The sequence below is a fragment of the Nematostella vectensis genome, chromosome 10 (genome assembly GCF_932526225.1).
Source record: "Nematostella vectensis chromosome 10, jaNemVect1.1, whole genome shotgun sequence".
Taxonomy (NCBI): domain Eukaryota; kingdom Metazoa; phylum Cnidaria; class Anthozoa; order Actiniaria; family Edwardsiidae; genus Nematostella; species Nematostella vectensis.
In genome coordinates this window covers 10,883,188-10,907,460 of record NC_064043.1, presented here as the reverse complement: position 1 = coordinate 10,907,460, position 24,273 = coordinate 10,883,188, and the positions used below count along the sequence as shown (strand labels likewise).

Genomic DNA, 24,273 nt, shown 5'->3' with positions numbered 1-24,273 from the left:
GGCTGTCCGGTGGTTTTCTACGTGCTAAAAAAAAAAACAAAAAAAAAAAAAAAACGAAGTGAACATCCACACCCTCTTCCAGAAAAAAAAAATGACCCATCCTCTCCCCAGAATGGGAATTTTTCTCAGTCTCACTCTCGAAACCAGCGAATTTTTTTTTAGATTAAAAGCGGATATTCGTGCCATGTTGTCTTTAGTCTTGAAGCCCGTCCTGCTGTTATCTGGATAGATGATCCATTGGCGTGAGAAACTTTGAACACCCCCAAAGAGATAGCAGTTGGTATAACTTTATACCCTAAAAGATAGACCTATCACCACTGGGTGGTTTTAAGAAAAGGTAGATTTTAGGCATCTTCGCCTGTTAGGCTTTGAAAAAAAGAAAAAAAAAATGTCTAATGAATCATCATCACTCCAAAATGCTGTCTTTTCTGAAATCAAATCGATTAAGAAATTCTGTTAACTCTGCTTTTTGGGTCTGTATCACTCCCTTTGACAGAAAACCATTGAATATTTTTGGCTCAATAATTCCAAAAAGACTGAGTTCTTTGTATTGTATTCTTTGTATTCTGGTTTATTTTGTTATTTACAATAATTAAGCTTCCTTGTTTATACAAAACCTGCCTTTAGTAAAAAACATAATGCCTTTCTCTAGAGTTCTTGTGGGTCACTTCTTAAATATCGTTACGGTCACTTATCATTCATTTAGCCTTATTCGATTTATCTTGTGTCTTTTTCTGTTATTATTTAGGCTGTTATTCTTTGCGTTTTGCGCTGACAAATTTCCACATATTCAATGCTAAACAAATTATTAAAAAAACAATTTTTTTTATTCGTAGTACTCTTCCTCTTCGACTTGAGGTACATGGTAAACTTGCCATTGAGCACGTGTTTTTTCTTCAAAAGCTGGTTTATTTCCCAGTTGACTTGACACATGAAGTGATTTACCAGCCTCGGTATTCTCGGGTTTTCTCTCTACTTCTTGTAACACTTCCCTCTGGAATTCGACTCTTTTCCCCTTCCTTGCACCGAAGCGTTTTTCTAGACTTAGAGGTTTCGAGAGTGCAAAGGTGATGAACAGCATCAGGAAAAGAAGGATTGAAAAGCGCTGATCCATCATTTCTGAAATTAGAAACAACAGTGTATGGATATGTAACGAAAATATCAGTTTGAAATTATATTAGATTATGGAAACAGGACAGCACAAAAAAGAACTGGATAGAAAAAGAACATCGCCATACACTTACCAAGAGTTATTGTTCTTTTTTGAATTTTACAGAAAAATAACGACTTTCTTCTTTTTCATGCGAGCTGGGATGTTTATTTATCCCATAGTTTCGCTCGTTGTCTTTTAAAGCCATGGACGCCACGCTAAAGGAAGTATGTTTAACAAGAGGAAAGGAAGTTCCTAAATAGAATTGGAAGTAACATTGTTACCGTAATTAAACAAGACAGCATGTAAATCCGGACAAAGCTGACGCGAAATCTAATGAATGTAATTTCCGAGGAAAAATTGCTTCAAAATTGTGCAATGTTTCCAAACCCGTATGGGGTACACAATCTTTGTTTTAGTTGTTGTAAACTAAGCAAAATTTATAGTTCAATCCATAGATTGATGTGCGTTGAATTAAAGTAGGCCGGACATGTTTTCTCTTTCTTAATAAAGCAATGAAAATTTGAAAGAAAACGCTGTTTTGTCAGTTCGCCTTGATTGGTTCTTTCACATCTGCTTTTCTACAAACAGCAAAGACATCTGGCTGTTTGCGATGTATATTTTTAACTTCAATATTGAATAGGCGCTTTGTAATACAAGGAGTGGGTGACTATGTTATGCTTTTCAATCATATGGCGAAGCCAGGGCTTCACACACGATGGTACGCAAAGGAAGCATTTTTCAAATATAACGCACAACGCATGTTAAACAGAAGTAAAAAAGGCGTATATAGAGTCTTCAGAGTTGATATTTCACACAAGTATTTTCAAATATAACGCACAACGCGTGTTGAACAGAAGTAAAAAAAAGGCGTATAGAGCCTTTAGAGTTGAGATTTCACTAAGAAACGCTCTGGGTTCAAATCAAAGCAGATCCTTTTGTTTTTTAGAATTCTATATTTTTTATTTTATTTTTAGTCTATTTGAACAAGGATAGCGGCTGGCGACATTCGTGTTTTGTATCGAGCCTGTCTCTCGCTCAGACTTTCTTAGTGTAGGTCACGAAACGCTCCCATCCCCTATTTAGTGAGAAACAAAAAACACGGAAAACTTAACAACAACTAAATAACTAACAACAACTACAAAGTAGCCGAAGTATTCAGAACTATCATTTATTAAAGGGCCTGTTTAGACGTGCTGTGTAGATTTGCTGAGGGTGGGTGGGCTGTCCACGAGGTGAAGAATGATCAAGGGACCATGATGGTCTCTTGGAATGATATAATTGGCGAAGATAAAACTAGCAATAAACAAGTAATGAGCAACCTTTTGGCGGCTAACAAGGGGGGGGGGGGGGGGGGGGGTTAGAATACGCGATAAATCCGCACGGGTTCTAAAATGTCCCCAGTAAATTGAAGCTTCAGTGTGTTAACCGCATAACCATTAGGGCCTCGCATCCACAATAAGTAACAGACATGCAAGGCACAGGAACAAGCATCTAAAAGGCAGGTAGAGCCTGTTACCTGCCCCCCCCCCCCCCCCCCCCCCCGTACACACACATACAAGCGTTTTGGCTTAGGTCAGGAGATTTATCATAACGCTTCATGCTGATAAGCTTCAATTGGATTTATTGTACTCAATTATTGTGTATCCAAAACATCCTGCAAAGAAACGCTAACGTAACGTAACGTGCATTGAAATTTGTCTTGTTACTTATTCTTAGAAAATAACAGAGTCAACATGAATGATTTTAAGGGGGAATAAGAACTACCTCATTTACCTACAAAAATTTCGCTTCAATTAAATCTTTTTATTTACGCTAAATTCCCGATTCTCGAGATATCACGAAATCAAGTGATCCGGTAATTGAGTTTCGCAAAAGTAAGGTGTCGCAAAATCCACATCTGGATCATTTGGAAGAAGAGACAAACTTCTAAGATAGACAAACGTGTTTACACAAAACACTCGGTATGCAGATCTTGCTCCAAACCGCGAATGAGAGCAGTGAATCCGATAGTTGGGTTTGCGCTGTAATGCGAAAATCTGGAGCCTTTTACAAGTGTGATTTCAAAGAAAAAGGCGAGTTTAATAAAGTAGTTTGTTTTCACGGACGACATTAGTCCAGACCTCGGACTCTTTGCGCTCGACATTCTTGCTCGCGTGAAAGAGCCAGAATGTCGAGCGCAAAGAGAGTCCCAGGTGAGTCTGGACAAGGACGACATCAGACGCTAGATATAGGCGGTAGGTTAGGACGAGACACTGCCTCAGAGGTTTTAGCTGATAAAACCAAAGTCCACAGTGCTTGGTTGAATTTTTGCGCAAATATCTATTTCGCAATTTATGTTTTTTCCCCCAAATATGATACTAATAATTTTATGAGGGTCAACATTTGTGTTCTATGGTGGAGGATACTGATTGCGTCATTCGGACAAAAAACATATTCAGATGATTTCTGGAAACACCGGGTACACGCCAATTCTTTACGCGCCTTTTTTTTGCTCTGCTTTCTTAGCGTATTCAAGGATACATTTATGCCATTTGTGCCGTAGCAGGCCTCGAAATATTGGAGGGGGGAACAATACAGAAACATTACGAAAATATTGTGGGGCACAGCCACGCCCCTACTGGTCATTTTCTTATATTTTTAAAAAAATTCTTGGGGGACACGGGCCCCCAGTGACTATCCCCCTGCTACGGCCCTGACATGTATTGAAAAAGTGACGTGGATAGACGATTTAGAACCAGCCCCAAGGGATAAGATCCGTTTTCATTTATGCATTCACTCAGTATTTCTTTATTTATGAAATAAAATGAACTATAACACAATATAATTTTGAGTAACGCAGACTGTTTCCGTGATTAGTGCACGCCCGCAAAGACTATCGAACATCAAGGCCCGTTAACAGCGCGGTTGTGTCATGCAGCCAAGGCTAAGATGTTCCTATCGGGTATCCTGTGGTGGTTAAAAGACATGAAGTCTTTGGGAAATCCCGACCCAGAACCCACGCTTCCTCACGGTTCATCTATGTGCACCGGAAACCCGGTAAGAGCGCAAGGAACTAGGTTTCTATTATGATGTCTCATTTCTTTGCGCGCCAAAAAACGGACCGCATTTCTCTTCACGAGGAAACGGTTCTGTTATTAATCTTGTTCTATAGGTGTCGCCAAAATAGTAACTACAAATCGTCTATGAGAAAATTGCTTGTTGAGATGTATCCCATATCCATGCATATACAAATGATACAGGTGTAAATGGTCGAATATCCAGTCTGTGTTGTGCGCACTTCGGTTTTGCTGCTCTTGTAAGAATCCGAGTCCACACTAAATCTGTGGATAAACAAAGTTGCTTATCAACAAATGCATCGGCAATAATAAGTACCGCTTTTCAATTGGTTTGGGGGTCTTGATATTTTGGGACTTCAGCGGTATAAACTTCACAATCAGATTTTATGTTTCGTAATGCTATTTGTTTGGTCGCAACTTTTTATTCATGAGATTTGTTGCGATCTGATGTATGTCGGGCACTGGTTGCTTATATTTTTACATGTTTCAGCCCCCTAATAAGCGTCTAACCTGTGGAGCTATTGTTTAGCAATTTGTGCCACATGAGACTCGCCCGTCATTTTTAAAGGTTTCGACTCCAGTAAACGTGTTAATCGATAACTAATTTTAGTACCTACCGGTATAACTCCATCGTTTTTTAGTCCAGTTGATCGTTTTTGTGCCGCTTCCTTGACCGTCCTCCTCCACTCTCGAGAGCCTGTATCCCGCGCCATGCCTCGCTTCTTCTTATAATAATAACTGCATTTCCACCCCAAGCAGCGTTTGTTCCCCTTCTGCTGGGTTTCGTTTCCTTCGCGTTTTTTAGCTTGTTCTTCTCGCCTCGCCCCCTTCCGTGCTTCCATCCGCTTTTTGTCATCCGATCTTCTGTAGTTGTGGCAATCCCACCCTAAACATTTCTTCGTTAGTTTGCTTCTCTTGACCGGGAAAATGCTGCTACCACTCCCTGACTTGACGGTTCTTCGCCTTTGGGGTGATACTTTTCTCTTTTTATCTTGCTCTTTCGCTCGCTTTTCTCTGCACATCCAACCAAGACACCGCCGTGAACCACCCTTCTTCGCCCTTTTCCCGAAAATATCTTCCAAAACGGGGTACCTCACATCTCCATTCTCGGACCCCGCGCGTTCATGGGAATCGTCTTCGTATTCTTCCTCGTAGGGGGGCTCGGCTATGACTACTTGTAGACCTTCGCTCTCGTCACCGTCCGCGCAGTCCCATGACAAACAAGTCCGCTTCTTTGACTGCTTGATACTCTTTGGCAGAGCCGAGTGCTTGCTTGCGTCTTCCTGTTCAGCGAAGGCCACCACTGCCAGTGAGAGAAGCCCAAGCACAAATACGCTCCTTGAAATCATCTGTACACAAATATAACAACCTTATAAAACCTATCTACAGCAAAACCCGATTGATATAGTTATGTCATAGTAAAGTATCATGTTTTTATTTTCAACGTTAGTTTTTGTAATGTTTGATTTGTAACCGCGGGAGACATGTAATTATTAATGAATGACATAATGACAACGCTGACTTAGCTATCTTCACGTTCCTTCTCTCTATAATTAGTTGGTTCATATTATTTTGCCTACACTAATATTTTCCTTAAGATTAAAGTGATTGATTCTGTTATTTATATTATGGTAGCTAGCACGCAGTTGTATCGTGACCTAGCTCCAAGAGTGTATAACCTTTTTTTTCTAGTTCGGTTACCATTGTAAAAAATTATATTATCAAATTACTTATTTGACCTATTTGCTTTTTTAGAAATAGAGGAATAAGTCAAAAGGAACGGCTTTTCTGACCGTATATTTTTTTGTTATGATTTTTAGTTTTTTAAAAGTGTTTTTCCATTTCTGGTTTGTTAGCAAGAGAATTCGATCAGAAAATCTGAGACATCGCTTATTGTACCCGATAAATCTGCTAGAAGTTAAAATTACTTTTTCAAGCATTAATTAAATTGTGTACCATCTTACCCTGTGCTGTTGAAGGCAGAAAATAGTTTGGTCGCAAACACACACAGCAATGGCAAATAGCTTCTGATCCCTAGGCGAGTAAACGCCTATATATATACCACCATTAACAATAAACGCAGCATAAACACGCTATGACGATAGGAGACTCGAAAGGCGTGGATCAGACTCAAAACACCTGTTCGTGAAAGCAAGTTAAATTGTTCTAAACAAGATAAAGAAAGTTTTGATAGCGGATGTCGCCACGTTGATACTCAAACTCACGTCGTTGAGGTAGCATGAAATCGTTTTTCCATATCCTTTTCAACAAAATACTCATTATCTGCCTTTATACATCAACATAGGTGCCCAACTTTTCTGTGCATTTAGCCAATTAGATAAAAAGATACACTCATTGTATCTATTTCAAATAATTAGTGGTGATTAGTTCTAGACCGTTGAACATTACAAACTTTAATCATTAACAAAACAACACTTATCGAAACGTTGAAAGTATATCGTTGCATAGTTTTTCAATTATTCTTTGACTTTGATGGATTTTCATTAAAAACAGTTGATAATAGGATCACGTCGGTGAGGTCGCAAAATTATTTATTCCTTTCCGAACTAATATAGATCTTTCCTTTTGTAGTGCATTCTAAATTGGGATAAACTGTGGTTTCTCTAAGCCCAGAACAAACGCCATCATACAAATAGTTTTGCCACTTCAGAGAGAAAAGGGAGGAAAGCATTAACATTTTTATAATTCACCTAACCCACACAACTCACGGAAACCAAATCAAATAAATTTAGTAACAAAAAAGAAGACGCGTTCCAACTTAGAAAGCAAGGAAAGAGATTCTTTTGATTTATTGTTTTCTACTTCTCCCAATTAGTTTGAATTCTCCACGCTTTTAATAAGCGTGGGCCTTGTTTGAGAAGAAAAACATCGAAATTCAAAGAAAACTTCAAGGAAGTGGTCGGGGTTTTGCGTTCAGCTGAGAAGTTTGTGTACCAGTACCGGGGAGTTTCGGATTTTTGTTTGAGAAGCTCACTTGTTATGGGTCGGTCATAGGGAGCATATTCTTTACTCTTACTGTGTAGAGGAAACAAGTCACAGGCGCAAACACAGGGGGTACGCAGGGTGAACACGACTCCAGCCTACGTGTAGCCCATGACTCGCGAAATCCTCTTAGGACTCCCACTTGGTCGGCAAAAAGTTGGTCATTTCTCATTAAATAATTCGTGCGTCAAATACTATCGTTTTTCCATGTGATACCTCTTGGGTACGCGATTGGTATAGGTAGGATTTCAAGGCACGGGCGACTTAATATTATTTTATTTTTTGGCGAAACATATTGCAAGAGAAAAATCAAGATGGCAAGGCACAAAGTTCTCGTTCTCGAGCAAGCAACTCGTTCAGTGCTCATTTCTGCCGGCAAGCGCCCTCAAAAGATAGGGAAAAGCATCCCGCCTAAACACGGCGGGAAGTTTAACCAACAAAATCAGCACTGCATTGTCATCTGTAATGACTTGGTAATATTTCCAACGAACAGACTAAACGTCTACTCGTAACTGAAAAATTAGAAAAATGCTGTCGAGTAATTTTAAACATAAACAGTTTACATGCTAATCAGAAAAGCGCGCACACGTAAGTAATCAGCGTAGGGCCACACACGGCGGTGTGGACGGCCCAAATGCTAAAGAAATGTTGATTGTAAGTGCCCCAAAAGTACATGTGTCCTTGTACTGTAAGGCTTAATAATGCGATTCTACACCAGTAGGAAAACAAGAATTTGATAGCTCAGTGGGGACAAAGGGTTGAAGATGTACAAATCATTTCTTCTCCCGCCCCCATCACCATCACAGTCACGGCCACCCACAAGAGAAGATTAATATCTAAAAATATTAGCCAAAGAACGTTTTCGCTGAACGCAGTCACTTCCACATAAGGACACTAATCAATAATGGACAAGATTCCTTATTTAGCTTACAGTCATTCACAGTCAAGGTCGCAACAGTTTGGCTTCAAATACTTTATAAATTATAATTACAGTGCTGCAGCAGAGCTCAAAATATTGGGTAGGCACAATAAAGAAACATTAAGAAAATATTTGGAGGCATAAAACACCCTTACAGAACAAGACAATGATTTTTGCCACCTTTGGTCAATTGGGAAGGTCTTTGAAATAAAACTTAGGTTTCTCGGTACACAGGCTCTTACCCTCGACTGGAATGTCCGCTCTAATAAAGGAACATTGAACACCATTATATAGGGCGAGCTACCTAAGAGAGGATGGGGTCCAATAAATGGGGACCCCCTCCCCTAGTCTATCAGTGATAGATGGGATAATAATTCCAACAATATATCAGAAAAAATATACAACCTTTTATTTTGTGACTAATTCAAATGCTGCTGTGACATGTTACTAAATATACCTTGAGAACAATATCACCTTGTATGAAAGCATATATCGCCATTAAATAAAGCCGATGATCCACTATCATTAAATACCATGTGTAATATCACACGTAGAGTCCATGTGGAAAAACATATTTACCTCACTCTGTGTTTATTTACCTAATTACTTCTAAAACTCGATTGTAAAAAAAATCCAGACATCACTAATACAGGATTAAAATTTGTTTAGGAAATGTTCATATAGTATGTACTATCCATTAAATTTGAAACATCTTGTCCTTGTGCATTTCTCTAAATTTACAGGAGTTCAGATCTGTAGCTGTCATGGTAAACCTTTAGAATTAGTGACCAAAAGCAAGTCTTGTCTATTGGTTTTGAAAAAGTGAACATTCCAAAAAACCTGTATATTCTAATGTTGCATGTGCATGAGATAGAAAAATATGTACAAAAATACTGTTTTCCCATGATATATCTGGGTTGTTTGTCCAAATGCAAGATTATTACAAGAAAATTTATGTCACAATCGCATCAGAATGTGGATGAATGAAAATATATTTGACTAAATGTCTAGTCAGATTTTCAAAAAATAATGAAGTGTTAATAAACACCATCTTATTGATAAATATTTAATTGAGCCATTGAGCAGAACAAGAAAATACTTTATCATTCAAAATAAGGGACAAGGAAACAGTTCACAAACCTATTTTCCCTTGTATAAAAAGGGGGTAATTCTTCTAAAATATCTATAGCCTAAAAGAAAAAATAGCTTAGCTAAGAATCTAAACAATTCAGGAAATCCTTAATTTGATAAAATTTCAATATCAAAATAAGGACCCACTATAACCACACCTATGCTACTGTCTATAAACATCTCAAGGGCTCAACTAAACTCAAGTATTCAAATTTTTTACAAAAGCGTTAAACTATTAAACGATATTTAGCATGTGCAGTTATCGATTATACATTATTTTATTGACAGTAATTGCCAAAATGTAATTTTAAAATCCAAATAAACTTGACTTGAAGAGAGTTGTATGAGTGATCACATCTTTGAATTTATTTATTTGAGTTTGACTATGAAGTTCCCCCTAGACGTCAGCAATGGACCAGGACTTCCTTTCGTCCTTGTGCCATGTGGGATTTTTACCTAAGCTGATGTTGTGAGCTTTGAGCTCTGAATTCTTGATGACGAAGGAGGAGGGGCTGCCCTGTAAAATGTTCAACAATTAATGACTATTAATATCAACCTCTGACGTCCCACTTCTCACATGAATACATTTAGAACATACAATGTTACCCTACTCAGACTACGCCCAGCTCCCCCTCCCGCACACATCAAATAATATCTACATTTATAGAGCGGCTAATCAATAATTACCCTTGGAGCTGACCCCCATCTTTAAACCCCTTTTTCCCCCAAAACACATAGGAACAGCAAACATTGCCAAAAAACCTGCAAATCCCTCTTCCCTTACCAGCACCACCCACTTTGTGTTCACCCACTTCATTATTATTATGCTTTTTTTTCTAGCACCATACAATTCCCCCTCCAGTCCTACTCTGACATATAAACAAAGTCAGCTAAGCTCACCATTTGCAGCAAATTCCCTTCCTTTACCTTCTACCTTCCAACTCACAAGGTCTCACTGCCTCTTTTGACCTCCACCCAACAATTATTTTCTCCCTTTATCCCAACCCCTTCACTCCTTCCCTCTTATTACCCCCATTACTCTTCCCAGCATTACCCCCTTATTCCTTCCATAATGCCACCCCCCCCCCCCTTATTCCTTCCCCCTCATACCTACCCAAACCAGCACACAATAGCTCAACTAACTCACCATTGAGCGGGAACAGCAAACACTGTAGCCGGTCGGCCGATGAAACCCTGTGGGTATGCAGGTATCCACTGGTCCGATGAAGGATAGGCGCCTGGTGGAATTTGAGCAAACTGCGCTGATTGATACTGGGTGCTGTCATGGCCCTTGTTGGTTAGGGTGCTGACAGGAGGAAGGACATAGCCTGGTGCCGTGTTGGCTGCTGGCGGTGAAAGTGCCTGGCTTGAGGCAGGGTTTCCTTCAAGAATAACAATATCACCATAAGTAAATAAAGAAACACATCCCAAAGGACGTGCAAACAACTGGTAGGAGAGACCAGTTTTTTTTTATCAACATCACAAAAATGCCCTAGTAATAAGTATGTAAGTTAATACCCTTACAATTGAAAGTCATAGAGGATCACTCACCATGTATGATCTGTGTTGTTTCGCTGTCTGCGATAGTTGTAATAGGGTTTTGCATTTGGTACTGTCCTGAGATGTTACTGAAAATGGGCTGCAGTTGGTACTGATGCCCTCCACTCCCGGTAGTCGGCACTGATATGTAGGTGGTGGGACTGGGAGAGGAGTAGCTTGTGAATTGTTGGTTTTGCTGGATGGTCGGCATTCCCATGCCCAGAGAGTTCTCAGAAATGGGCTTTAACTCAGTCAATTCTCTCTTGACATGGATATTCTAGAGAGGAATACAGGTCAATTTATAACAGTATGCTGACTTTCTCTCTGAGAATCCCACAATCTTAAATGGATTGAAATTTATAGCCTTAAGGTTCTTTTATAGCTTTTGGAAATCATTTGAGTTCAATATTTTCCCAACAAATGGCTTCTTTAACACAATATATATTATGCTTATCAAATAATTAATATATAAAACCCTTAGTATTTGAGAGATTATAAAAAAGGGGAACAGAAGATAAAACAACTGTAGGTCTTCTTTTTTTGATAATATGGTCCCATTTTAACTGCTGTCCCACTCACCTGGTCACTTGAGGGTGGATAGTGAACTTGGGTGTGGTCTGCCTCCACGTGTATGGGGTTCATTTGCATGTTAGATGGGCTGATGACTGATGGGTGACTATAACCATTGGAAGAGATGTAAGTCGTCTGGATGGGACCCTGGGGGTCTTGTGGCCCGTCTTTGCCCTCCTTTCTCCACTTTGCTCGGCGGTTAGAGTACCACACCTGTTACACAAGGGTTATAAGCATACTTTCCCCAACAGCATGTACCCACTGCCTACCCCATCTACTGCCCCCTCTTACAGACTTCTCTTTCTCTCTTATTGCTTTAATACAACAGATCAAAAACACAGCCAGAGGGGGCTGGGGGAACTTGTCACCTTCCCTCATCTTACTCTATGTCCTTAGAGCATGATTTTTTTTTTTATGAAAGCACATTGGGTCTTACCAATGTATCAATGAGATGTGCTGACAATGGTATTTTATAAAAATGACCTAAATAATGATTTTACAATAAAAAATACCATAGTGTAAACAGGGCAGCAAATTAGCAATTAATGTAGGATGTTTCATTACAGAAAAATAAAAGCCCACTTAGAAATTTGCATCATTATTTCAGTATGCTAACTGCTTTAATAATTAATCAGTCTTCATAAGTTAGTAATTAATAAAAACAAAATATGAGTAACATTAGTATAGACAAACAACAATATAAAGTATTAATCCATTACTCTAAAGCTGGAGTTGAAAAACATGGTCAAAATTAGGGTTAGAAAGAGTTAGTGATTAGAGACCTCGCATGCAAAATAATAAAATTGTGGACAATTGTTATTGACAATTTCACATGAATTTGAGCAAACCATATGGAATATGGTGTGCAGAGCTCCAGCGTTTTAGCAATGAATACCTGGATCCTTGCCTCTGACAGGTTCACTTGTTGAGCCAGTTCCTCTCTTGTGAATACATCCGGATAGTGAGTCTTCTCAAAAACTTTCTCAAGCTTTTCGATTTGTTCATCAGTGAAGTTTGTGCGTTGGCGGCGAGACATCTTGCTTCTCTGTGAATTAGGGTCGTCACCCTCATCACCTGAATGACTGCCTTAAAATATACAAATACAAAAATATAAACAAAACAACAACTGTGGAACTTAATCTGATTGCAATTAACTGAAACCTTCAAAGACACTGTGTTCAAACTGGAATTTCTTGATTTTAATTAGCACTTTGTCTATTTTCTCAAAGAGGTTTCTATTACAGTCTCTGTCCTTGAATCGGTAATGTAAACTAATCCACTGTTTTTAAAAAATTCAGTAGCAAACAGAGAAAATTGAAATTCAATTTAAATTATATGAATTGATTTTGCTTCAGAATCAACAGAACTTATGGAAGAATAATTTGTTGCATTGCATATAAAACCTTTGACAACATGTTTTTATGGCGATACGGTTGCACTAAACAGTCTGCATTAAATTCTAAAATTTCTGATAAGGTCACTACAGTGGAAATTTAACCTTTTCACAGTCTGCTCATGTCCTATGGTAAAAACAAAAGTACCACCTGCTTAATTCTTGCCCCTCAATGCGAAGGAGTCATAAACAATTGTAAAGCATTGCATGAATTTAAAAAATTTTCAAAAAAAATACACCACTAGAGAAAATCACAGAAATTCAATCTCGAATGAAATCTCAAGGCACTAATCTTCTTGACTTTAACTTGTCATTATTCACACAAACGTCGAAAACTATTTTGAATAATTAATAGAACAGTAATTGTCTGTAAATTCATTTCAGTTGACCTGCGAAGATTGTCATTCAACTTTTATAAACGTCTGTTTACATATTTAACGCATTTCGAGTGGAAATGTAAGCCATTTCAATGCTCAATTCTGTACTTGAATGGTTTCCCTAAAGTAAAAACAGTTTTATCACGCCAAAATAAATTAACCGAGAACGACAAAAAATAAATAATTTTGTGCTAAATTATTCACAAACTGAGCTGAATTAAAGAAATTAATAAACTTTAATAAAATAAATGTGGAATTTTTTAAGCAGTTGAAATGGCGCGAAAGTGTGTGCACGTGGCCGAAAATTCCAGTGTTGTTGATAAAATAAATATCTCGCATGTGTATGCTACAAGTCTAAAGAGAAAGTAGTAAATCCCAGTAAAATCACGATCGCTCATCTAAAGGCTAAAATGAACAGCTAATACGCATTCATTTCCAAGAGAGTCTATTAACAACTGGTAAGAGCATTGTAAATAGAATAGTAAACTCGCATTCGGACTTAAAAACTTGTCAAAAACAACCTAACATCATAGAATCTCAAATCTTTATGTTCAACATAGACAGGAAGTAAATTAAAGTGGCTTTCTAAATTCTACTGTAAAGTTCAGTTTAAATTTGTTAAATGTTTGTAGGTGTTTGTAAAGGCATTCAAAATTTGCAATGGAAATATAAAAATTTCCATTTTGCTCTTAAGTAAAAATAGAACAAGTTATGTGATTATCTAGCCTAAATAATAAACAGCGTGGCTCAAAGCTTTATTTAGCAAGAGAAATAAACTAAAGCTTGAACCATAACAAATCTCGACCCAAAGTAAAACAGACTCGAATCAAAACTTCGAGGGATAGAATTACTTTGAAGTTATAATCTTATCAGTTCCCACAAACATCGTCCCACGAAAATACCTGTGCTGTCGGCGCTATCCACTGAGTATTTGCGCTTGCTAGGCGAGGTGTGTTGAGCAACCTGTTGATGTGGCATTGGAATCCCCAACAACCCACTAATGGAATACGAAGACCTCGGTACATTTATCGCCTGCATGTCTCGATCTGATTTTAGTGCCATGTCCATTGGAGAGTTGTCTCCAGGGTTTCCTTTAGGGTTGCTCATTTTATCCTGGCTATTGATGCGGTTACGGACGATTCGGTTGATCGAGCTAACACTGGGGACATTATCACTCGTGCAGACCCCTTCACTGAGAAGTCGATCCCTTATTTCCCACGCGAACATGGTCGGGTTTGCAAGTTTGTACTCTGCTATCTTAGTCACCACATTCCCGGTTGCAACTTTAGGCTTGCTGCCTCCAATAACTCCAGGTTTTATGGAGCCCGTCTCGTAGAACCTACAGAGGATTTTACTGACACAGCCATGGGACACTCGTAATTGGCGCGAAATATCACATGGACGGACTCCGCTCTGTGCAAGCTCCACGATTCTTTGCCGGACCACATCAGGTAGCGGTCTTCCGTTGACAAAAACACCTCCGAGCTGGTTAACTCCGCCATGGCCTAGAATGGAGGGAAAGTGAGCTTAGGCGTGGATATATTTGCAAGGAGCTAAGGGGTGCGATGGTGCCGTACGTACCTTGTTTACTATGGGACATACTAGCAGTTTGAGTGAGCACGGAGTTGACTGTTGAAAAATCACTCAGGCGCTTCCTAAGATCACTGAGGCGTTACTAAACACTGTCACCCCTGGTCGCCAGCCAAAACTGTGAAAATCAAATAGAGAAGACAAATACTATCAAATTTCTGACCTAGTTCATTCAAGCGTTAAGTGCAGAATGGGAGAGCTAAAGACCAGTGCAGAGAAGACTGCAAAGACGCGGTTACACAAACCTCGTGCAAAGGTATTTCCGAGCAACTCTCAGCCACTACAAACTAAACCGCATTCTATTATCACGTTAAACATCTACATGGCTTTTTTGATTGACATTTGCCCTATTTGAGGCTTTTCATTGGATGGGGTCAGATGTGATTGTTTTGGGATGCCCTTATATGGAGCGGATGGACAAAGGGAAGTCAGTAGGGTGTTACTAATCATCCATTAATTTGGGGCCCAAAAAGTTTGCAAAACATTTTAGAAGGATTTATTTCCGCGTTTTACCTGGACTTAAAATCGATTAAAAGATTCCCGGTTTTGCCCTTAGCGGTAAGTTTACGGATTTGAATTTGTCAGGAGCGGTAACACTGCCAGTTTCGCCGCATTCAAAAAGGCCTTTCTTTTGGTTGCATTTTCTTTTCCTAACTGCGGCATTATCATGATAAGCTATTGAAAAGCTATTGTTTTGTATTATTAGGTTGGCTTGCATTAGACAGTGATTTGCGCCACGAACCAGGACGGCAAAACCGACATTCTCGACTGAGCAAACATGGGCAGTTACTTGTGACTGATCCTTTTTTTCCAAAACTATTCTACCGTAAACTAAGGGCTCTAACTATAGTGGTGTTTCTGGTGAGCACTCGAGTCAACATATCGGGTCCCCCGAGAGAATTTACGCAAAAATATGCGTAATACATATCTTTGAAATCACGTATTAGGGCCTACTTTGGTCTGCCTATTGAAAAATTCTATTATGTGTCGGCTTTTTGTAATAACTCCACAACAAAGCCTGGTAAATTAGGAAAGGTAAAGGCTTAGCAACGAGAGATTCTTAGCCGCGAAATTATTTGAACACAAGAGCGCTGTCGCCCGCTGTGCGTTTGTTTGTCTTTTATTTGCGATGTTTCGGGATTGATGATTTTGTATGCAACACTGAAAAGTAGCGGAACTCCAGAGCTTTCAGTCGAATCGATTTATAGCTTCGCTTCGCTAGTCGATGTCTCCCCTTTTAATGAATAATAAATCTTGCTTTTTGTGCGCATTCGGTTTCGAACCTTTTTCAGACTTTTTGTTCAGATCAATCCTTAAGATTATTTAAATTCTTCTCAAGGTCTAGATAGTTCATAAGTACTTTATGGACACAAAGTGTTTACAGAGATTTCTCAATTTATCTAGGAACTGACATGAAAGTAATCCTCGCTGCCAGTTATTCCGCGCGCCATTCGTGCTTGCTTTCTGAAAATAAGCGTGCAATACAGAGGGTTCTAGAGCCTTTGAGGAATCCGAGTGGGTGTATGCTAATGTTCAGCTATTATTCCCTTAGAGGAGGAGCCTCTTTGAACTGTCATTTCGATAACATTCCTCTGCCACTTCAACTGAACGATTATTGCTAAGTGGCCATTTTCTGCACAAAGATAGCGCCCAATTGGTCAATATTGATCCAAATACCGCACCCATTTTAATCAACACTCTTCGTCACTCTGAACTCAAAGAAGAGCGCGCTAGAACCCCCTGCATCACCGTTTATACGCTTCCTCAACTAATGTCGAAATCATCCCTTTCTAGTGTATTATGTAGTTCTTCTGTAGTTCTGTTTACATAATTACTTTCATGTAAATCTTTTTAAACACAAATATCCTCGAAACAGGGTATGTAAAGGAATGGCGTCTTTGTTGAAATCCGTAAGACTTTTTTGTATTAGTTTGCCTATAAATCGGAAACTTGAGTTGTTCATGATGAGTTACTGATCGAAACGTGACCGCTTTTTGGCAAATTTAGTAAGGAATGTTTGGATTCTCCCTCTGGCGAACCCCCACTGTACAAATTAATGACAAAACAGCATCATGAACTTACCGTTTCGGCCTTCATAAGAATCATAAATGCTTGTTTCAATCTGTTACTCAACTTTCAAAGTATCTAGCAAAAGTTTCAAATTGTTTGTCAAACTTTGTGATCGCTGGCCAATCCGTTATATCTGCCCGCTTTTTATAGTTCTATTAATAAAAGTGATGTCTCGCTGTAATCGGCGTCCTGTAGGTTTTTTATAAACGTTCGACCTGATTTACCGCTTCTAGTAGCCGCAAAACTGTTTAGACTTCCTTAGAGACCGACGCAAAATCGTCACCGACAAAATTGACATCGTCTGTGACTAACAATTTTCTATTGATTTATTTTTATTAAAAAAATCTCCGGACATTGTTCGAAACAAATATTTGTAAAAAACATACATAAAGCGTTGTTTTCGAGGTAATACATATATTAGGGTATGTAGTTGTCCTTTTCGACCTGTGTGTTGTTTGTCTATCACACCCTTCAAGTAGCCAGTATGACTTCGCAATCGAGTCGCTGCCCTTTCCAATCTAAGTGAAACCTCAACTGTATTTATGTATTTGTTTATTTCAGTTGCTGTGTTTGTGATTTTCGACGCTAGCATTGTGTAATAGAGGGGCTTCTTTTCTTTCCGGTTATTTTTCCAGTGGTCTAGATACAACTGTTCTTGTATAGACAATGAGTTAGCTGTATTGGTGGCAACCTTGTTCTGCATAGCAACAATTGTTTGTAAAAGCGCGTTGTCTCAGAGGTTTCGATTCTGCATTCGAACGCATATCTTTTGTCAAATACGCGCACAGATCTTGTACCCTTCTCCCTTGTATCTCAGAGGATAGCTTTACGCAATTCCGCTTACATCCACATCAATTGAGTTTTATAGATATCGGTAAAATATGCTTAGCTACTATTTTTTGTGTTAACTTGTACCGTAAGTAGAATCATTTATACAATAAGCAATAACATGGGATCGATCGTTTCCATCAGTTACCTTCGATAATTTGAGTACATATTTCATAAAGATTCTTGGCTTGCTTTACTTTCCTACGATGTGACTAATACCGTTTGATGTATAGAAATGTGAAACTCTGACTTCTGAACTGAACTCAGTTATCTACTGAAGTTATCTCACGTATCTAATGTAAAAAATACTAATAAATGAACTTATAGTATAAGCAAAAGTACAATTCACTACTCCGTTTTTGTGACTCTTCATCTCTCACAAAATTCGTGACTATACTCCCACTCACATTCGTATCTTTACACTCAACCCGCTCACGACTCTACCACCGTAACGCGCCATGGTTTACTGCAAATCACGACTTGTTTCTCCGCTTTGCCGAGCGTAAGACAGGCAAGGGTTTTTCGCTCGATGGTTGTCTTAATCAATTTAGATTCCTACGGCTGGTGGCCGGGCGATGAGAGAGCGGAGTTACCTTGCCGCGCTCCCTTGCACTCCCTCACTCGAATGAGTACCTCATCAACCATAAATTGCAAACAAAATCTGCCGTGTTGCGGAGACTGATTTCTTTTTTAGGGGACGAGCTTAGCCCACCGAGAGGTAGAGCGGTTTTATAGAAAATCTGTTAGCTTGTTAACGGCTCATTTGGCATGTTTGAGGAAAATGTTAGAGAGTGTCCTCTTCTGCTAATGACACGCTAAACACGCGAATGCTGTCCTCAACAAATAAAACTGTTTGCTGAGGATTAGGCAAGTTAAAATGTCATACTTTGTACTAATGATTATTTTCATACAGGCACTCAAACACTAAAGGAATTAATAAGATTTGAATCAAGATTGTGCGATGAGTGGAGTTTTCACAAAAAGTTCCCCAAAGTTTTCTGCATGGATTGTGCATTTTTAAGAAAATGCGAGAAGCGAAAATCGATTAAAGTAATTAAGAGATAAATAGAAAAGCTTATTGAGCAAAGATGATAGGAAGACGCGTAAAGTCAACAAACTTTTCGAGGCGGTTGTCGAGGGACCACTTACCTTAATAGAGAGGCGATGTTGTGATTCTGTAGCGGTATGCGAGTTGAGCACCACTAAGTACTTGGTGTGTTCTAAATAGAGTCCAGAGTACTGCGTCACTATTCTCATGCTAATTTGGCTATCATTCATACGTTAATACACTTTGCTTATGTCTCTACCCCCGAGCTATGGCCTGCCAATCTTGTCTCGATAGCGTAGGCACGATAGACTTGGAAAACATTCAAGCAAATCTAGAAATTATTGCTAACAACATACGAAGTTGTCTTGAGTGCGATTTTGTTGCTAGCTGGCGGTGCTTTCCAGTGCATTTGTTACGAAGGGTGTTTCGTGTGCAAAGTTCTCTTGAGTTTTCGATGAGCTTGCACAATAATAAAAGTGCATATTTAAGGATTTAATTGAATCACTTAGCTTCTAGGATGTCTTAGAAGAGATTGGTAAGGACAAAAGGAAATAAGGCGGTTTTAGAAAGAAGGAGACGTTCTCACGGATTTGAATTAATCGAAAAGGTTTGAAATAACACTAATTGTTTTGAAACATTGCGCACTTTCACGACTTGACGAACGTTACAATATTCAACTTTAAATGATGCAAATACAAATGAGCATTTACAATATAATGAAACTGAATTGTGTGAAAAAGGTATTTATTTGTTTAACAGGGTACATATATTTTTACGATGCAAACTGATAACATAATTTAAGTCATTTAATTATTGGTCACTTGATGATTATATCATTCGTTATCGATTCTTTTTTTATTTTGTCATAAATCATCACAATCGTATTCTTTTTTTATTTTATTGCATAGCAAATGCTTATTTCAACCCACCTTGCCAAAGTGAAATAAAGTAAAATTTATTAATAACTTGCATAATGGCTATTCTTACATGTCAATAATAATGACTATGATATTGACAGCAATTATGAATAATGGAATGCAATCAAAATATTTCATCTTTCCATTAATCATGTAGCCAGCTATCATTTCCTATATAGCCATCTAAAAGATAGCTTTTCCAAAGCTGTGGTTATTTTGGCCATGTTTAAAGTGATTCCGTTATGTTTTGCTAGGCCTCGATGAAGCGTACTTGCAGCCCACTAGCCTGAGGGCCATTTCACGCGAATTCCGATACATCAACCGTTAATAACAAGACGCCACAACTCCTGAGACTATCACAAATAAACACTTGCCATCTCGCGTTTTTAAAACTTGTTTCACACACTTTTTTCTTGCATTCTCTTTTATTTTCTTTCTATGATTGGTAATACCCCTTGGTCATAGGTTTGGGCAATAACTCATTTACAATGCATGACTCTTTATAGTTAGTTATAGTTAGGTTTTATATATATTTTTTTTCATTGCTGGGCGAATTTCAAAACTTGGACTTCAATGGCTTGTTTCTTCATGAAACATATAATTGTGTAATGTAGCTATAAAACTTTGTTTATCAAGAAACGTCGAAATTTCCTCAAATAAATTGTGTTCCTATTATAAATTAAAACAACGAGTGGCTAACATCAGCTCTTCATTCCGAGCGAAGGGCAAGTGCTCAGTAGTTAGAAATCAATTCTTGTCGGGTACATTTACCAAAGCCTGGATTACTGACATTTACTAATTCACTTTACTACACGTAATACACGAATCTGTAAGCACGCACAAACAAAAAGTTTCCATCGCAATACTTTTCCAACACGAAAATGCATTAGATGCACGTGCATTATTCCCGCCAACATTCGCCGCGTCCCGCGGTTTGTGGTGCCGCTTGGTATACCGTGCGGTGCGGTGTCTTACGGCCGCCCTGTAGATTTCAGTTCTGTTTGTGGTAATGTGTTAAGCTGGCGTAGCGAAGGCAATGGTCCTTGGCATATTCTCGTTGCATGAAGTACCATGGAGTTACCTGCACGAATACTAGAGATAAGACAGCTTCTAGATGACTAATTGATGTGCACTCTTGTTGCTTTAAACATTTACCCGGCTGTAAGCATTCGCCCCTTCTTTAGATAAATACATGCTTGAATTTTCTCATGCAATCCATTATCCTTTTGAATAGATAAACACTAATAGGAATCGCACAAACAGAGCTTTGTGTAACCGGTTTAAATAGTCCAAATTTGGAATTAAAAGGCTGCACTATTGAAAGTGCCCTTATAGCGGGTATTATTATTTGTTTTTAATATATGGCACTTTTTTTAATCTCATGATAACAAGAGGTTCTTATCAAGCTCTAAAGGAGGCAAGGAACGCTTTCATGCAAGGTTTTGCGTCACTTCCCACATTCTTTTGTAATCATATTTGATATCGTCAATAACCTACGTAAAGGGAAATGTGGGAGTCACGAAAATGTAGATAAAAATAGATACTTTTCCTACCTTGAATGTGTGTGGGAAACAAAAGCTCATGTTGAGCATTTATGGTTGTCACATGATGATGATGTGTCAACGAAATGATGATGCCGATGACAATATTGCGATGATAATGATGACAATTCAATTCTTGATAATAATATCTTTTCTGTTGTCTTTTTTCTCTATGCTGACAAAAAGCTAGTCCTTTTTTAGGCCCGAGGAAGTATATACAATATGAAGTGCAATATTTATTTCGCTTTGCCTCACAATGACGTTCGCCATAATGTCTGCAACAAAACAAAGAAACGCATAACTCAAAGGAAACTGTTACAATGGATTTATTATTTTATTGATTAAAAATAGCTGATGGCATTTAGATTTTTGGCATGTGTTCGGCACTGTTCAGTACAATTATCCACAGACCCAAACCCTACACAACAATGTCAATAGTTGTTAACTCAGTAGGTTTCTGAGTGCCATGTTAATAACCCAAGTCCAAAGCCTGACCATTACTCGTCGAGAGCGCCAACCACCAGCTGTTTAAAAGCCCTTAACCCTAGGTGTGCTAGTTGATAGAGCAAAAAATGGCAAGTTATCCCAAAATAAGGTCTGGTTTAGTTTGGTAAGCGTGAATTTTTGCATAGAGGTTCCTTATGTTATGTAAACCAACATATTAAAAAGTATTTTTTCTAATGGATTCGTCTTCGAGATATGAGGCTGGAAGTGCAATTTTCAAATGTTCAAATTATGAATTCTCCTCGTTTTTAGGGAGAAGTCGGGCTCTGATCAGAAATTAAGCCAACTTTGCTCGCTTATATCTAAATTTCATATCAAAATTTCTTTAAAATTTGGAATTAAGCTTTTGCTCAGAGGAACTCCTTGTATGTGGAATCTTGAGCTTATATATTGAGAATTGGAAAATTTCATGCCATTGATTTCCTCTGTCGTTCTAGCTTTATTTCGACTATGATTCTTTTTGTAAGCGCAATGTATTAAGAGAGAAGGTTTAAGAGTCTGTTTTGAAGGTTTAGGGATGTATTAACGCCAACATAAAACAAAAAGTTCTCCTCCTTATTTCGAGAGTTAGAATACAATTAACGAGACTTTATTTCCTATTTCAGGTAGAACACTTATATGGAGTAATTTACATGGGAATTGGGTGCCCCATATATAGTTCTATGTTCTTAGGTGTATCTCGAAAAAATCTTGGTTATAACAGTGATGTAGCAGGCCTCGAATATTAGTGGGAAGGTACGGTACAGAACATTAAAAGATATTTCATTCCCTTTTATTAATTTGTAAAAATATAAGGGGGCGTGCCCCGCCCTCTGCTACTGCCTGGTTCCTAGAAAGCAAGCTAACGCTAACCCAGGGATAAATGCCCTTTTCTATTCAATCAAATATCAAGATAGCCGTATTTATCCCTGAGTTAGCGCTTAACAGCTTTCTAGGAACCGGCCCCTGAATAACCCTCGTACTAAAAAAATTTACTTTAGTCAATAAATAATCAAATGTCAAAAAACAGATACAGGAACAACATACAAAAGGGTGTATGGAGACACCTAATACATGAAGCCTTAAAGTATGTCTCTAGAAAAGTGTAACCCACGTGTAGCCCTACACGGCTAGGAAAATGAAGTGTGTGTGTGTGCGGGGGGGGGGGGGGGGGGAAGGTTGGAGCAAGCTCTAAAATTTTGGTAATAAAAAATTGCGTTCCTTTTAATAGGCATCGATGGAGCGTTTTTAAATCACGCGAATTCCGATACATCAGCCATTATCAGATTATGCGGTCAAGACGCTACAAGGTCCAAGTACACTATATTATTTTATTTTTATTTATTTTTTTACTTTTTTCGTTATCGCCGTTTATTCTATTTTTTTTTATTGATAGTACTCCGTAGTCCTAAAAACTCGTTTATAACTCTGTTTACGCCGTTACAAAATGACAAAACAATCATGATTAATGAAAACGCTTAATGAAAGCTCGTTTATAACGCTTTAACGCCGTTACAACATCACGCGACAGAAAACACCCGTGATTAAGTGTATGGGTGTTATTGACTCATCGATTGTTTTTAAGTGTTTTAGTAGCCCGTCTCATGCTATTCACCTTTGCCATTTTTAATAGTGATTTATAGTAAAGGTATTAGTTTTTGTTGTTAACATGTAAGTAAAATTCTATATAGCACCGGTATAACCGAAAAGTCAAAATATTACAAAGTCCTTTTTAAAATTAATGGATAATCAAGTTGTAAGCGTTTTAAATGACATAAAATTAATGATTCTACGTTGTTATTGTTTGTTGTTTTGTACTACAAACTACCCGATGTCATCGTTGCCATCACCTTAAATCCGTGCGAAGGGCAAATGCCCAATAGGTAGAAATCACCTTTTGTTCAGTACATTCCCGAAGCTGGATTACTGACTTTACTTATCTACTTATACTGCAGAAACTACACGTAACACGCAAATCTGTAAGTCTAATACCGCATTCACACCAGCACTTAAACCAGTTTAAAGGTGGTTTAATTAAACTGGTTCAAATCTCAATCTCCCAAGAGTGGACAGAACCAAGAACAAAACTGAATAGACTGTGCTGTACATAAGTGATCATTTAGCTAGTAAGAATTAAACACAATTAAAAACTTGGCAAGTTATCAGGCAAAGAAAAACCTTGTTTATTTAAACATGGTTTTGGTGTGAATACAGCATAACATTCGCCGTGTCCTGCAGTTTGTGGTGCCGCTAGGTATACCGTGCAATGCCGTATCTTACGGTCGGCCTAAAACAGATGGGATTTAGAATCCTCAGTCGATATTTAAGTTCTGGTTGTGGTCCTGACTTGTTAAGCTGGCGTAGCGAAGGCAATGGTCCTTGACGTATTCTCTTTGCATGAAGTAGTATGGAGTAACCTGCACGAATACTAGGGATAAGAGATCTACGAACTCGAGTTGATGAAAGCGCTCACAGGGGCTCTTTAACTTTTTTCCGCTCTAGGCATGCTTCGTCTTAGCCTACTAGCCGGCTCTCCGGAGATTCGAGATCCCTGTGGCGAGAAAGATCACAGGGATCCCGAATCTCCGGAGAGCCGGCTAGCAGGCTAGCTTTGTCTTTTTCATACATAATGTTTTCGATTTTGTTACGCAATCG

The 24,273-nt window shown here is 38.5% G+C and overlaps 2 protein-coding genes and 1 long non-coding RNA gene across 6 annotated transcripts; all 3 read right to left on the bottom strand.

Moving 5' to 3' along the window:
• Positions 1–541: 541 nt before the first annotated feature.
• Positions 542–1,388, bottom strand: LOC116605648. Its single transcript, XR_004291599.2, has 2 exons — positions 1,245–1,388; positions 542–1,119 (listed from the first exon to the last, which is right to left on the bottom strand). It is a non-coding gene; the product is annotated as an uncharacterized LOC116605648 (long non-coding RNA).
• Positions 1,389–3,916: 2,528 nt separating this feature from the next.
• On the bottom strand, positions 3,917–6,459 carry LOC116603106. The gene is made up of 3 exons (XM_032364118.2): positions 6,174–6,459; positions 4,827–5,558; positions 3,917–4,473 (listed from the first exon to the last, which is right to left on the bottom strand). Exons 2-3 carry the CDS (start codon positions 5,556–5,558, stop codon positions 4,468–4,470), a joined length of 738 nt encoding a protein of 245 aa, XP_032220009.2. The 5' UTR covers positions 6,174–6,459; the 3' UTR covers positions 3,917–4,467.
• Positions 6,460–8,518: 2,059 nt separating this feature from the next.
• On the bottom strand, positions 8,519–19,108 carry LOC5519180 (paired box protein Pax-6). Of its 4 annotated transcripts, none has more exons than XM_032364116.2 (8): positions 18,779–19,108; positions 14,723–14,849; positions 14,044–14,646; positions 12,279–12,457; positions 11,381–11,584; positions 10,814–11,078; positions 10,410–10,644; positions 8,519–9,779 (listed from the first exon to the last, which is right to left on the bottom strand). In XM_032364116.2, the coding sequence occupies exons 2-8, from the start codon at positions 14,739–14,741 to the stop codon at positions 9,719–9,721; spliced, it is 1,566 nt and encodes a 521-aa protein (XP_032220007.1). In that variant the 5' UTR covers positions 14,742–14,849; positions 18,779–19,108; the 3' UTR covers positions 8,519–9,718. The 4 variants fall into 4 exon arrangements, with proteins under 4 accessions (XP_032220007.1, XP_001639151.1, XP_048589656.1 ...); XM_001639101.3 differs by having other exon boundaries at positions 12,267–12,457; positions 18,779–19,107; XM_048733699.1 differs by lacking the exon at positions 18,779–19,108 and adding an exon at positions 16,814–16,957 and having other exon boundaries at positions 12,267–12,457.
• Positions 19,109–24,273: the final 5,165 nt, after the last annotated feature.